The sequence below is a fragment of the Camelus ferus genome, chromosome 13 (assembly GCF_009834535.1).
Source record: "Camelus ferus isolate YT-003-E chromosome 13, BCGSAC_Cfer_1.0, whole genome shotgun sequence".
Taxonomy (NCBI): Eukaryota; Metazoa; Chordata; class Mammalia; order Artiodactyla; family Camelidae; genus Camelus; species Camelus ferus.
In genome coordinates, this window is record NC_045708.1 from 55,601,298 (window position 1) to 55,616,399 (window position 15,102).

The window sequence follows — 15,102 nt, forward strand, 5'->3', positions numbered from 1 at the left end:
AAGAGAATTTCATACAGAGAATTTCTTAGGAAAACACCTTTTCCACTCAAATGCTGTAGGATATTTTAAGATTTCTTTTTAAATACCAAAATATTGTTATATTACAATGTTAGCTTTTTTATTATGAAAACAAACATATTTTAAAATAATACATATTGCACTTTTTCTAAATATGAAAATAGTACATGTTCACTATCTAAAGCTTGAAAAAATTAAAAAGTACCAAGAAGGCAACAAAAATTATTCTAGTTTCACCACTCAGAAACAACTACTAGTTAACATTTTGGTGGATTTCTAAGTATTCTTTACTCTGCTTTTATGACAGATAGCATTTTGTATCCCATTTTATTCATTTAGCAACATATTATGACTATTTCCACGTATCATTAAATAAGAACCATTCTTCAATGACTGCACAGAATGTTCCAATAAGGTTTGGCTAAAACTTGGTTGACCAATGCCTAGTGCTAGATATTGAATTATTTCTTTTTGTTTGTTTGTTTTATTTTTATTATAAAGCTACTTTAAATACCACTTAAAATTATTTTGGTTACTTGTTTCTGACTATTGCCTTAGGACAGATTCCTGGATTGGAATTTCTGTGTCAAAGAGAGTATTTTTAGAAGCTTTTGATATATGCTTCTCTGTTCTTCAAAAAAGGAGGCATTAATTAACAATTTCACCTAAAATGATGAAAGGCCTTATTTTCCTATACTGTTGCCAACAGTGTCTCAATTTCCACCAATTCTTTCTAAATAAAATAATTTAGCAATTGAAAAGTGGTAGCAAGAATATAGTTTTCAATATTAGTAAGCAAGCTTTCTAAATTCATTCCCTCTCCTCTGCTTGTTTTGAAACTATACAAACTGTTTCCACCTTAAAACATGCTAAGAATCCTGAGCAGTCTATATCGGAAGAAAGTCTTGCCAAGAACTTTTTATCTGAATTTTAAGAGCATAAGAAGACCATAAAAGCAGAGTAAATACAGGGCCCAGTTTATTCTAAGTTCCCGGTCACCTTCAAAACTATGCCTGTTCTTTGATCATTCTTTGTGTAGCCAATCAATTATCTTCCCAACAACCCACCATGACAAAATTCATGACTAACATCATCTACCTACACAGTAAAGATGTTCCTGCGTTACCTTTGGCATTGAAACATGGCTTACAAAAACCCAGGATTAATTACAACTCAAGACCACAGCTGTTGGAAGGCAACAGTTTTAGGAAGCTAAAGTCTGTCCTCCACAGAAGCGAGAATAATCTTTTCAAAACTTTCAGCTCATGTCACTGGTATGCTCTGATTCTTCCAATGGCTCCCTATCCCAGAATAAGATAAAAGCCTCCCCACAGCACCTCAGTTTCTCCCTCTGGCCTCGTCGCCTACCACTCTCTGGCTTGTCCATTCTGCCCTCGTCACACTGGCCTCCTTTCCAAACCCCCCATGCAACAACTGTGCTCCTAATTCAGAGTCTTTTCATGTGCTGTTCCCTGTGCTTCCTGTGCTCCTTTTTCAGATGGCAGAGTGGCTCAGCCCTGCACGTCATTCAGGTCTCTGCTCAAACATCCCCTCCTTGAGAGAGGCCAGCCCTACAATACCACCCCCTCCTCAAACCATCACTCCATCTTACCTGATCTTCCTTTCTGCTAGGACTTAGCTCAGATGCCCCACTGCATGTTCATTTTTCACCTGTTAGGCATATCTCCCTGTAGAATATTAACTCCAGTACAGGCAAGGACTTCGTTATGCTCACACCGAGAACAGTGGGCATAAGGCAGATACCTAACAAATATTCATTGACAGAAGAAATCTATTTACAATTCATTCAGAAATTGTATTTAGACTATAACTCATAATATGTGGTTTTCTTATCCTTTCATCAAGACCCATTCTATCCTGCCCGCACGCTGATCAAATTGCATTTTACTTCAGTCCTAACATGGTTTAGTCTTATACTACCTGGCCAAGCATTAGGGCTCCTCCTAAGTCATAGGTAAAGGTATAAAATGCTTATTTCTATATGCGTTTTACATTATACTTTACATTCCAATACTTTATTCTTACATTTTATTTATATTCATAATGTATACATTATTTTAACTTCACAAATTAACGCGCCTGAATTGTTCCACCATTAGCACACCATGTGCCCCAAAGCGTTAAGACAGCTTAAACTGAAAATAACAGAGAAACATAAACACATTAAGGTAGGACAATGCCTCATAATACGAAATTAACTCCCAAGGACACTGTCTCATTGTAGCTAGCAACTATGACCTTTTACTTTATCCACTTCACTGCATACAACGTGTCTTTTACATAAATTCACCTGATTTGTTGGTGGACTGGACAAAGCCCAACTAAGTGCGACATACTACACAATGATGAGAAAGAAGCTCTCGCTTTTTGCTATCAACCTGAAAGGTAGGAAGGCACTGAATATAGTACTTTACAGATTTATCCATTGCTATGGGATAAGTGAAAACAATTCAGATTAAGTTGTATTAGCTTAGACACTACAAAACATTGTCTGTGATTTTTAAGCCCAGAAGCTTATTCTTAACACAATCGCAATTTTTATTCTAAGCCTAATTGAAAGTGATTAATTCAGCACTATAAAAATATGAGATAGGATCTTTTACATATTATCTCAGCCCCCATTTCATTTCAACCTAAGATTCTAATCAGGGATCTACGTAAAATGTACACATTGCAACCTGCACCAGCCCTCTGGCCTGATTTACATGAGCTGTGTTTTGCAGCATAATCACCTAAATGACTTGCATTTCAAGCTTATAACTTTGGTTCCATCCCTCTCGCCCTCAGCCATCTAACTGAAGATCCAGGCTAAGAGGAGGAAGCAGCCTCTTTGCTTGGCGTCAGTATCAATATAATGAACGATGCATTCAAGACCTGGTTTATTTTATCTGAAATTTTCTTAGGAATGTTTATTCATAGAAAGAATTTTGAGAATATCTGTCACTTCCTTTAATCTATTATTTCAAATATTTATAAGTTTATTGCATCATTTCCATGAGTATATTTTAAAAAATCAGCACCCAACTGTTCTAATCTACTAATCCTTAGGTTTTGAGAGCATAATCTTCCCACATCATTCTGAATATTTCACATGGCCTTCATTTTCTTTTGCTTATTAATGTCTTATTTTCCACTGTACTTTATTCTCTCTGCCTCTGGTCCTCTGTAACCAAGAAATTTTGTTATTTTGTGGAAGATGAACCACAGAACAAATCTGCCAGTTCTTACACAAAAGGCAACATATTTTAAGGAAAATATGCAAAATTATAAAATACTAAGGCAATATAATGCATACCATGTTCATTAAAGAAGAATGAAGTATTATATGTGCTGATATAAGATATTCAAGATAGTGTCAAGTGAAAAAGAACAAGTTTTAAATAAAATGTATCATGTTTCCATCTGTATATAAAAATAATATTTGAATATATAATATATGAATACATGTATATACGTATATATAGAGAGAGGAAAAATTTTCTGGAATCATACACATACAAAAAAAATCTTATCTACAGTTGTCTCTCTATCTCTCAGGAAAGAGAGTAGAGTTAGGGCAAGGAAGATTTTAGCTTTAATTTTATTCCCAACTGTCTGTATTGTATAAGCTTTTCAACCAATTTTTTGTAATAAAAAAATTTTTTTTCAAAAACCTTAAAATGTCTATTACCTTTGATCCAGAAATTAAACTTCTTGGAACCTAGCTTAAGAAAATAAATATTAATTTTAAATTAACTTAGGCAATAAATTACTAGAGTACTATTAATAATAGTGAAAGTAGAAAAAAATAGATAAATGATTAAATTATGAGAAAAACCACAGAATGGAATAATACACAGATATTAAGCATAGTCATGAAAATTACATAGTAACATAAAAGTGCTTCTGGTATAATGTTAAGAATGAAAAGCAAAATACACCATTTTCTAGAAATAGGACAACATTGTGAAGTCTAAGTTTAGAAATAAAAAGCCTGACCAAATGTTGAAAGTGATTTTTTTGTGTGATAAATCTATAATTTCTTAAGACCACTTTTCTCTGTTTTCTAAATGTTATTTCATAAGCTGATAATGAAAAATAAACACTGATACAGAGTTTTGGTACGTATATTAGAGTTTAAGAAAGATAAACAGTCGTAAACCTCGCCCTAGCATTAAACCCGCCTCAATGAAGAAATAGTAACAAAAAGTTTTAAAATTATAGACGTTATCAAGTCAAGAACACAGGTTTCCCATATTTGAGAAAAATAATAAATCTATACACTTTTCATTTCACAAATCCAGAGGGGAAAAAACCACTCTCTTCCAAGTGACACGATCCCGGTCGAACGTCTGTTACTCTGTCCATCACCTAATTACAGCCCACATCATGTGCACCTAATTTTACAACAAGATGTTTACTTACATAAATCCAGGTAAACAATCTAGATTTCTGAAGTGGAAACAATAATAGTAATAATAATTAATAATAATAATAATAATAGTCAATGTTGTTACTGAACTTTTAACATCTCTACCTTTTTGGTCAGCAGCTTAATGAATTGAACACATTTTCCAAATTATACATTATATGAACTAGAATTGAAGAATGAAATCCAAGATCAAAGATTTGAATTATTTTATAAAAAGGTTTCAAGTATATTTTAGTAAGAATCTTAACTCACATATGGTAAAACTCTTTTTAAAATGTTGAGGATCTTTGTGTTATATAGTTCAAGGGCAGCAGTTGGCAAACTTTTTCTGTAAAGGACCAGAGAGTGAATCCTCAGGGCTTTGTGGGTCATAGGATCTTTGCTGCAGCTACTTAACTCTGCCCCTGCAGGGCAAAAGCAGCCCTGAGAATGTGTAAACAAATGAGCATGGCCCTCTTCCATTAAAACTTTATTTTCTGGCACTGAAATGTGAATTTAACATGATTTTCACATGTGACCAGACATTGTTCTTCTTTTGATTTTTTTTTCCAATCAGTTAAAATTTAAAAAAAAAAAATTCTTAGCTCATAGGCAATACAGAAAGAACAAAACAGCAGGCCAGATTTGACCTGTAGGCTGAAGTTTGCAAACTGGTTACTCTGGAGTGTTTGTTTACCTTGTTCAAAGCCCTTGCTGCTTCCTGCTGTTTGGCATGTTTCTGTCCTCCTCCATTCCACCTTCAAAATCTTATCTAACCTCTAAAGCCCTCCTTAAACAAGTCCTTGATGAAAACGTTCAAGGTGTCCATCTAATGGGAATTCCTTTGAAACCCCGTAGCATTTGTACTTTCTCTGGTTTTACATATGACTACTGAACCTTGTCCAGCTCTTGGCACGCCTAGCCTTCCTCTTAACGTTTTACGGAAGGAGCCCTGTCTTACATATTTCTTATTGACCATGGTGCCCTGCACACAGTAAGAAGATCAGTAATAATGTTTGAATGGAAAGATAACCATGACGTCCTCAATTCCTAGACGTGGGCCCCCGTGGTTTAATAACAGCCTTTAAGTTCCTAACATACATATGACAGACATTGTAAGTATTCATAAGTTTCAGAACACAGATGGATTTCAGTAGCATTAAAATATGAAACTAAGTTTTACCTTGGAGTCAAAAAGAATGCCCACCATGTTGGCAGGGGAGATAGCAGGGAAAGGGCAGGGAAAGGACAAGCGGTGCGGGTTACAGGGCGCAGTCTGCCAGCATAACCCGCTGTCTGCAGGACATAGCTCAGTCCTGTAACTGTCTTCCGAAAGTTGAGAAAAGTATCAGACTTCCCATGTGTCTAAGGTACTGGAACCCGATTACCCTGGGCCACTCCTCAAGACTTTCTGTGTCAAATGGAACTGTCCTACACACCCAGGAAACCCCTGGATCAGAAATTCACCCAGTTTCAGAGAACTCAAGTGAAGACTGTAGTTTTCTATGAAATTTTCATAGTTTTAATCTAACTCTAAATTCCTATTGCACAGAAAAATGAGAAATCTTTAGAAACTGCAGCCATTCTCCCTGAATTCAAATCCTAGGAATGCTTCTTATCAGCTGTATGATCCTTGACGCCTTACTTAACCTCTCCAAGCCACAGTTTTGTCACCCATGAAAAAGAGATGATAATAACAGAACCTAACTCGTGGGGATACTGGGCTGTTGTAAGGATTAGGTGAGTTTATACATGTACGTGTTTAGCACTGGCACGTAGGAAGCACCTATCAATGTTAGCTGTGTATACATGTCACTGCTTATTTGGCTAAGAACAAATCGCATCGCCAATATTAAATAACCTCTAACAAGCCGCAGATAGCCTTGCCTTCAGACATATGTTGTGTTTTATTTGATTCTTGAGATAGAATTACCATGGGAAGAAATTCACAGAAAATAGGAAACAGGCTAGAATTATCGAGTAATTTTTAAAATGCAATAGAAGGAAAACAGCAAGCTGAAAATACATGTATGATTATGTGGCATAGAAAGAAATAGGAAAAAAAATTGAATTCCTGTGGCATTACCACAATTGTATTTCCCAAGCTTGAGCAGAACGTGATGACCAAAATCAGCTTCCATGCATGGGGACAACGGCAGGCCAACTCAATAGCCATACTTACCGCCTTTATCCACCCTGCGGGGACCCGCCTCTTTGCCCTTCACCTTAGCAGTGCTTCCTTCCCAAAGTTTACTCCTCTCCTTCTCCTTTTCTTCCTTGGAAACACGATCCCTGGACTTCTCAGATAAGCCTTCTGCAATCACCTGGGTTCCTTTCTCCGTTTCTTCTTCAAGACCACTCTTCAAGTTCTCCTGTATTGGCAGAGGCTTGGTCTCCACCTCTGCTTTTATGATTTCTTGCTCTTCAGTTTCAGTTTCTAGGGAATCCTCAGTTGGAAGGTGGAATTTCTCCAGCTCATCATTTTCACTCAACTCCTGAGAGGACAAGCTTCTGGCACTTTCATTTGGACTGTTTCGGGCATGGTCTTCCCTGTCCCCCACCGAAGATTCATCTTCACTGCAACTAGAATACGTGTGACTTCTGGATGAGGGCGATGAAGTAGTTTTTATATCTACAAAAAATAAAGAAGATGACTTCATTGTTTTTCCAGAAAGCGAAATTTAATAATAATAATTGTGGGAATTATGTTAGAAATGAATCATACTAAATTTTTAATATAGTTTAGTAGATTTGATACTCTTTTCCCAAATATTTCACATAACTGTCATGATAAAGAAAAACCTACGTAATCTGTGAATCTACAGAAGTTTTCGATAGGAAGTCACATTTAACTGAAAACCAATTATATTTATTTAGTTTTAGGAAAGCCATTTTAATGGAAAACCTTTGTATGTATCTATTTTTGTTATAGAAGAAATTGAATAATCTTTTACTTGTTCATCAAGAGCACTCATTTTGTTATCATCTTGGATAGCCACAGTATTCTCTGTGCATAAAATTTAAATTTTTATCTACTGTAACACCCCCCAAACTAGTATACCCTGGTCGCTGGGTATGGTAAGAAGATCTATGCATTTGCATGGTAACGAGACACTTAATAAATATTCGAGGTAAAGCTTGTGTGTGCGTGTAGAAGGAGATACTGTCTTTTTCCAGGTTCCCCAGAAGCAGACGTTGAGATGAAGATTCACATGCAAGTGATGTTCTAAGGATATGCTCCAGGAGAAAGTCTTCTGGGTACAGGGGAAGCAGGGCAGGGAAGGGAAGAAGCCAATCAAGGGAGCTATTTCAAGCAACATCTCAGCCTCAGCCTGATCCCATGGGAACCTGTGAAGTCTGAATTATATTCGAATTTTTCCTCCCTTGAGGAAGAAGTTGGGCTTTTATAGGCTGCTCCAGTAAGATGGGGCTGCAGGCCACGCTGTGGGGCATAAACTCCTTGGCACTTCCGCGATCCTTGTGCCTGAGGGTGAAGCAACTCCAGGAGCCCAAGGCCATCCTCTGAAGAAGACAGAGGCTGCAGACACTGGGAGATGGGTGTACAGAATCAGTTAAAAAAAAAGATTCTAGGCGATCTAGGCAGTACACTGACATGATGCTACAGATATGCCGTCTAGAAACTTACCAGAGCCAAATGGTTTAGTACTTACTACCCACAAAAACATTAAAAATCTCCAAGAAAGTAACACACACACTGAATCTCTAGAAGGAAGATGCCACCTGAAAGTCACCGCCTCCACTGCCATGGGTCAAAGAAACACTAACTTGCTTTTGATTTTTTAACCTAATAGATCTGTATTTATAATTGTTTTTTATAACATTTATTTTTCAAATGAAATAGCCCACACTGACAAGCTGCCTAGCTTTCTTGTTTTCTCTTCTCTGTGTGCTCCTGACTCTTTTTTCTGTTTTTTGTTTGTTTGTTTGTTTTGTTTTGTTTTGTTTTTTTCCTGCTTGGCAGCTACACAGATGGCTGTAGCAGCTGATGCAGAATTTAAGGGAAGAAATACCTGTCTTTCCTCTTATTCTCTTCCCTCCAGCCCCAACGGCTCTCCGTGACAGGGCTTAGCATTTTAAGTACAGTCACTGAGACGTATCAGAGTTTCGACAAAGATTTGAGAGATGCTACACAGCAGTAAAAAACAAACTTAAAAAGCCTTTAAGGAACAGAACCCCTTAAGTACCATTCCATTCCTTCTTATCTCCCAACTACCTTGACAGGCACCAGATGACCAGTTTCCCAAGGGAATCATGCACGTGCTTTAGCCACTCATTCTTTCTCTCTGCCTTATGAAACCTGAATGTGCTCTCTGCGGAGCACATAGCAGATCAAGGACAGTCGTCCTCTCTCTTGTTCGTACTAGTTCAGAAAACTCAGGGACTAGGATCTCCACCTCTCTCAAACATCTCACATTTGTTTTTCTAAAAAGGAAAAAACAACTCCTGTTTGCTAGTGGTCTGGGCAGTGGTTTTCGTTAATTGCGCACTTAGCTGGGACGCAATGTTACACTTGCTCTGTGCTTCCAAAAATATCCAGTATCTACCATCTGAATGTCGACACGTGGACTCTCACTTTTGGCTCTGAGAGTTGTTCACATTAAAAAAATAAATAAATAAAAGAATGCTCCTCTTTCTTTAGTAGCTTCTATTAATTGTATTACTTTACTTCAAAAGGATGAAACATGCTCTGGTTCAATTTTGAGTCCGTCCTTAAAAGAAGAAAGCGGGGAATGAAGTGAATGGCCTCCAAGTGGTGAGGGTACATGGCCCTCTCATATAAACTCATTTCAGTTTTTAAATTTCTCTCTAACCTTACTGTATAATTTCATTTAACTCTCATTTCTTATTCTCATTTTCATAAAGACACTGGGGCAAGATTTTGCTACAAAAAAACTCAAACTGCTTTAGGGCCATGGAATGGGATTCTCAACACTAATTTTATTTGTTCTCTTAGAAATAAAGTTTTTATATAAAAAATTTATATAAAGGAAATTTGGGGCAGATGTGTAAATTGTAAATTGTTTTTCATCATTAGGAGGGAAAAAGTTGCCTTAGAGGCATGTTAGGAAAAAACTCTGCCCCCTATCCAATTCTACCTGTCTCTCCAGTCCTCCCTCCAGGTACTGATGGTAAAGAATCTACTCTTGGTCTTTGTGGTAAGGACATGATCTCACACATTGCCTGAGTGCTTGGCAAAAGCCAGCATGTTTGGTGCCCTGGTGCCACATCCTAAGCACAATCTCTGACTTTTCTCTCTCCACAGTCAGTCAGACTCCAAATCCTCCACTGTCTTCTCTTTCCGTGTCATTGATAACACCCCACTAACATCATTGGACAGGTCTTCCAGACAGAAAATCAATAAGGCAACAGAGATAATAAATGACACAATACAGTAGTTGGATTTGGTTGATATTTTTAGGACATTACATCCCCCAAAACCAGAATATACATTCTTTTCAAGTGCTCATGGAACACTCTCTAGGATCGACCACATACTTGGGCACAAAAGAAGCCTCAACAAATTTAAGAGGATAGAAATTATTCCAAGCATCTTCTCTGAACACAGTGCCATGAAACTAGATATCAACTATAGAAAAACAAATGAGAAAAAAACGACAGCATGGAGACTAAACAACATGCTACTAAAAAACCAATGGGTCTATAATAAAATCAAAGAAGAAATTAAAAAATACCTTGAGATAAACGACAATGAAAACACAACCACACAAAATCTATGAGATCCAGCAAAAGCAGTCCTAAGAGGGAAGTTCATAGTGATACAGGCCATCCTCAAAAAAGAACAATCTCAAATCAACAACCTAACCTACCATACTGTTATATTTCATGTGCTATATGCATACCATGCTGATATTTCATACTGTTATTTTAATGGCATAAGGGACTTGCATTTATTGCATTCAGGTGGGAGTCAGGCTGGTGGTCAGAAAGCATCTGCAGAGTACCAAATCATTATGCTGAAAGACATGCAAAACCATCCCATCAACATTCACAAGATTCTGATCCTATTACAACTGCTCTGCAAGCAATTTCCACGTTTATGGGTTTAACAAAAGCTCAGTGTTGTAAATGTCGCTGCCTTCAGCTACAACTAAAAACATTTCAGTAAACCTATTTTTGACTGAAAAAAAAAAATTAAAATGTGACTAATTATGCAAAAAGAAAATCACAGATACAGATTCTGACCAAAAAAATCCTTACAATCTTCCCCTAATCCTCTCTGGTCCAAGGAGCAGTCAAGCTAAACCGGAGTCCACAGAGTGTGGTTCGCAGCATGCACAATTTCAACTCAGAATGAGCAGCTTTCCCTCGTATGTGCCTGTTCAAGCTCATAGTCAGGCCAAGAAAGGACAAGTGAGATTCTTGAGGTCAGTAAGCCAAGTAAACAAAGTATTTTTGCGACTCTGAGATTTTAAAAGTCTGTAAGACCTACTTCTTCAATTTAGTGGAAAATAGCACAAGTAAAATATTAATCTTTCTTAATAGAAAAAATTTTGCTTAAATTCTTATGTTATTTTCTTTATATTCTGGAAACAGATATTTCTCTCTCTCCCTTTTTCTCTCCCTCTCTCCCTCCCTCTGTCCTTTTTCTCATAAGGAGCTACTTAGTTGTCACCTCTTACTCATAGGCACTATCATCCAAATTGTCCATAAAAGTCTATTCTCAGCGACATGTCACTTTCCCCTCAACCTTATAACATTCATCTGTGACGATCTATTTTCAACTGGTGAATCAGCGCCTGGGGTTGCCAACACAAACACAGAGAAAAAGAAGCTGTCACTCTTTTTAAACGATGGGAAGCCTCACACATCATTCCTAAAGCAGGGTCCTCTCTTAGTCGGTGCTCAGTCCCTGGCACTCCATCACTCGCGGGCTGCTCAGCACAGTGTATTCATCAAGGCGGGCCGATGCAGTTGTTAGCTGGCAGTTTAAATGGGGCCGACTTGTCACCAGAGTGACAGCCTGGGCAATTGTTTGCCCTCTGGGAACAGGTGCAGGCAGGTTCAAATGAAACACATCCAAATACTAACAGCAAGATCCTTAATCATGTCAATAAAAAGGATGTACTGGTGTCTAGGATTCAGTGGTCACAATATGCCTCTTACACTTTTGAAGATGAAATGCTGTCTGGCTTTTCAATAGAGTGTTCCAAGGGATCTATCCTGCCATTATCACTTTTCATACACACTTCTTGTTTGCTGGATGAAATCTGTAATTCTGATACTCCGCATGCTAAAAAGCATGTTTTTGAATAACAAGGGGTCAGGTTATCAAAATAAAGGGATGGCAAATAAAAGAGCCTGGATGGAGGTGGAGGAAAGAAACAGTAATAAGCAATGAGATTTTATTTCAGAATAATGGCAAAGTTTTAATGTAAATATCAAGGACGCAAAGGAACTCTTAAAAAGGATTGTTGAATAATGTCATTTTTGAAAGCACAAAATAAAAGAGTTAGCCAATTTAATTTTTGGTTCTTAAACTTCCCAACATTGTGGACTAGATTTTATACATTCTGATAGCTTTCATTACATGTCTATTTAAAATATTATATATTCTGCAGCCACATAGTGCAGCTCTCTATGATGTTTTGAATAAAATTCCAATAATCATCATATAGTGTAAATGTAACTAGATATCGTAGCACTAGCAAAAGTATCTTCATATTCTTAATGTTAAACAATCATGTAAGTGCTTAATATTCACAAAATATCTTTTAAGACATTACCTCTGTGAGGAATCACAGAGACAATGTACAGTCCTAGCTTTTATAGTATAATTAATTTGTGTGTTATTAACTTGTGCAATTAATTTAAGGTGCAAAATGTAACACGAATGAAGCAATAAGTGAAAAATGAACTACTGAATGACAGAGTTTAATAATTTAAAGAGCTCAGGGGAGGCTGCTGACGGAGGAGAGTCTTGTGGAGGAGGAGAGGGTGAGCTGGAACTGAGCAAAAGGCCTGGGAGTGGAAGGGGAAGCCCATCCAGGGAGGAGAAAGGTCAATTTGGGTAGAATTAGAAAATGTCCATTTTAATTTCCTCCGTTTAAAAACCAAATGAATCAAAAAAAAAAGAAAAAAGATGCTAAAAAATAGGATAAGATGAAGAATTCAAGATAAATGCCTCTAAATTATACATTCTTTTTTTAACTCATTTTTTATTGACGTATAGTTGATTTATGATGTTAGTTTCAGCTGCACAGCAAAGTGATTCAGTTATACATATACAGATACATATTATAACAGACACACAGTACTGTATATAAAATAAACAACAGGGACCTACTGTATAGCACAGGGGACTATGTTTAATTTCTTGTAATGAGCTGTAATCAAAAAGAATGGAAAAAACGTGTGCGTATATGTATAACTAAACTGTGCATTCTTAAGGAAACAAAATCCTCTTATTGGGGGGATTTGCTTTAATTCTAAATAAGAGAATAGTTTCTGATTTGAAGTAATGTTACACTGTTTCTCCAAAATCCAGGCTCTGAAGTCTGCATCTTGGCCCCACCCTTTTCTGGCTGTGTGAGTTACTTCATCTCACCACTTCCAAGTTTCTTTATTTATAAGATGAAGATAAAAAGAAAAAGTACCTGCTTTTTAAGGTTGTTTGAGGTTAATCAGATAATTCATGTAAAATATTTAGCACAGTGCTTAGCACAAAATTGAGTCTTAATAAACAATACCTATAGGATGTTTTTCTAAACACAGGATTCCAATTATTCAAATGCAAGCAGAATTCACTGTTAAAGCTTATCTATCACTGTCAGTTATTCAGTAATTACAGGTCTAAATGATTAAAGCTTTCCCTCCAAGTAACATCCAAGTACTGCCTACATCTTTGTCTGTTTGAACATAAAAAATAACTCTGTCTTGGAAAATATCGACTTGATCCCAAAAAAGCAAGTTGAATACGGAGTATAAAGATAATCCCCAGATGACCATGTATTGAAATAATGTACTGACTCTTCATGAACTCAATACTTGGTCATTCCCCACCATTATTGAAGAAATGAAAAATTGAGTTCTTTGTGTTCTGAGCCAGTTATAATTATATGCAAACACTTGCAATCCTTTCCCAGGTTCAAGTCATTTATATAGTCTCTTTAAAATTTGATTCAGGTGACATGACTTTTCCATAGAATTCTTTAGCTTTTTCTATACCATACAGTAGGAATATAAACTTAAATTCAATATTGGCATTCAAATTGAGAAAAAAGCTTATATGTTGGGCATGTCTGGAAACATAAAATGTAAGTATTAAGAGAAATTATAGAAAAGGCCTAATTTAAAACTTCACAAAAACATTTCAAAGCCTGTTCATTAATATTGACTAGTTCTTTCAACTATATTAAAAATGGCAACAAATCTTATTTTCAAATGTACTGAAAGTTAACATCATTCTAATTTTTCACATTGTGCTTCGCTCCTTACTTTGACTGTCAGGAAGCACAACTAAAATTTTAGTTGGAGTGCAGTCATGGTCTCACGTACAGTTATCTAGTAGAATTCTCTTCTCTCTTACTCTAAACAATTTCTGTTCTTTTCTTTTACTGCCTTGTGTATGTGTGCATGAAATTTTAGAATAGGTTTCCTTGAATTCTTTCTTGAAGGGAATGTACTATAAATATTTGCTCTTGTGATTACTTGATTACTTTATTTACTCTTGTTTTGCACTATCCTAATATATTCCTTGAAATAAAATTTTAAGATTTTATACAGAAAAAATTTAAGAGGTGAAAAAACTAGGGAAATAAATAGCAATTCAAAAAGTCATCATAATATGACCTCATTCTCTAGTCTAAAGCAGACTACAAAAGACATACACTTACTTAAATATAAGAGAGTTATTGTACTGTAGTTACTGTATTGTACTACTGGTAAATGCCAGGAATGTACCAGGAAAGATCTCTGATTTACTAAGAAACACATAGCCTTGGCCAAATTCTCTTACAGGACAAAGCTGGAAATGGGTTCCTTCTTTGGACCTTAGTTTGATAACTTCAGATTTTTTAAAAAGTCTTAAAAATTTAAGTTATGCCTCAGATGATGACGGTTTTTGTTTTGTTTGTTTCTTTGTTTTTTCTTTTTTTATCTATCTGAAAAGCTCGATATTTTCCCTGTGAACATTGAGTCATTTTAGGCTTGAAGACTGTGAGGGGTGCAAAGTTGCCAAGAGTGGTAATCCTTCCACAAGCTAAAATGCCAGCATTCGGTGTTCAAGGTAAGTTAAGATAAATAAAGGAAGGAAGGAAGGAAGGAAGGAGGAATTTTCAATTTTTCCTTTAATTGAATGGGAGCTACTTCTCATTTTTCCAAAACCACAAAAATGGTGTGTGTGTGTGTGTGTGTGTGTATGTATGTATATATGTGTATATAAGAGGAGATAGTTTGAGGTTTTTTTTAAAGTAGGAACTTTCTAAGTAAACAGAAGATGTGTCACTACAAGCTTTACCGGACCCCCTGCTGAAAAACCCCAGCAAACTAAGGAAAGAGGAAGGGGTAAGGAGTGACCCCTGACTTGGGTATCTACGGAAGACCAGCAGATGAGCGGCCTCTGGTGAGGGAACCAGGCTCTAAACATTCCTTGAGAAAGGATGACCTCATTAAGTAAAAGGAAAAGTAATGAG

General features: G+C 36.4%; 1 protein-coding gene across 1 annotated transcript in view; it reads right to left on the reverse strand.

The window, feature by feature from the left end:
- The window catches only part of ERICH3 (glutamate rich 3), a 102,382-nt gene that overhangs the window by 11,598 nt on the left and 75,682 nt on the right, over positions 1-15,102 (reverse strand). Inside the window, 1 exon segment of the mRNA XM_032494578.1 lies at positions 6,612-7,061. Coding sequence (XP_032350469.1) covers positions 6,612-7,061 — 450 coding nt within the window.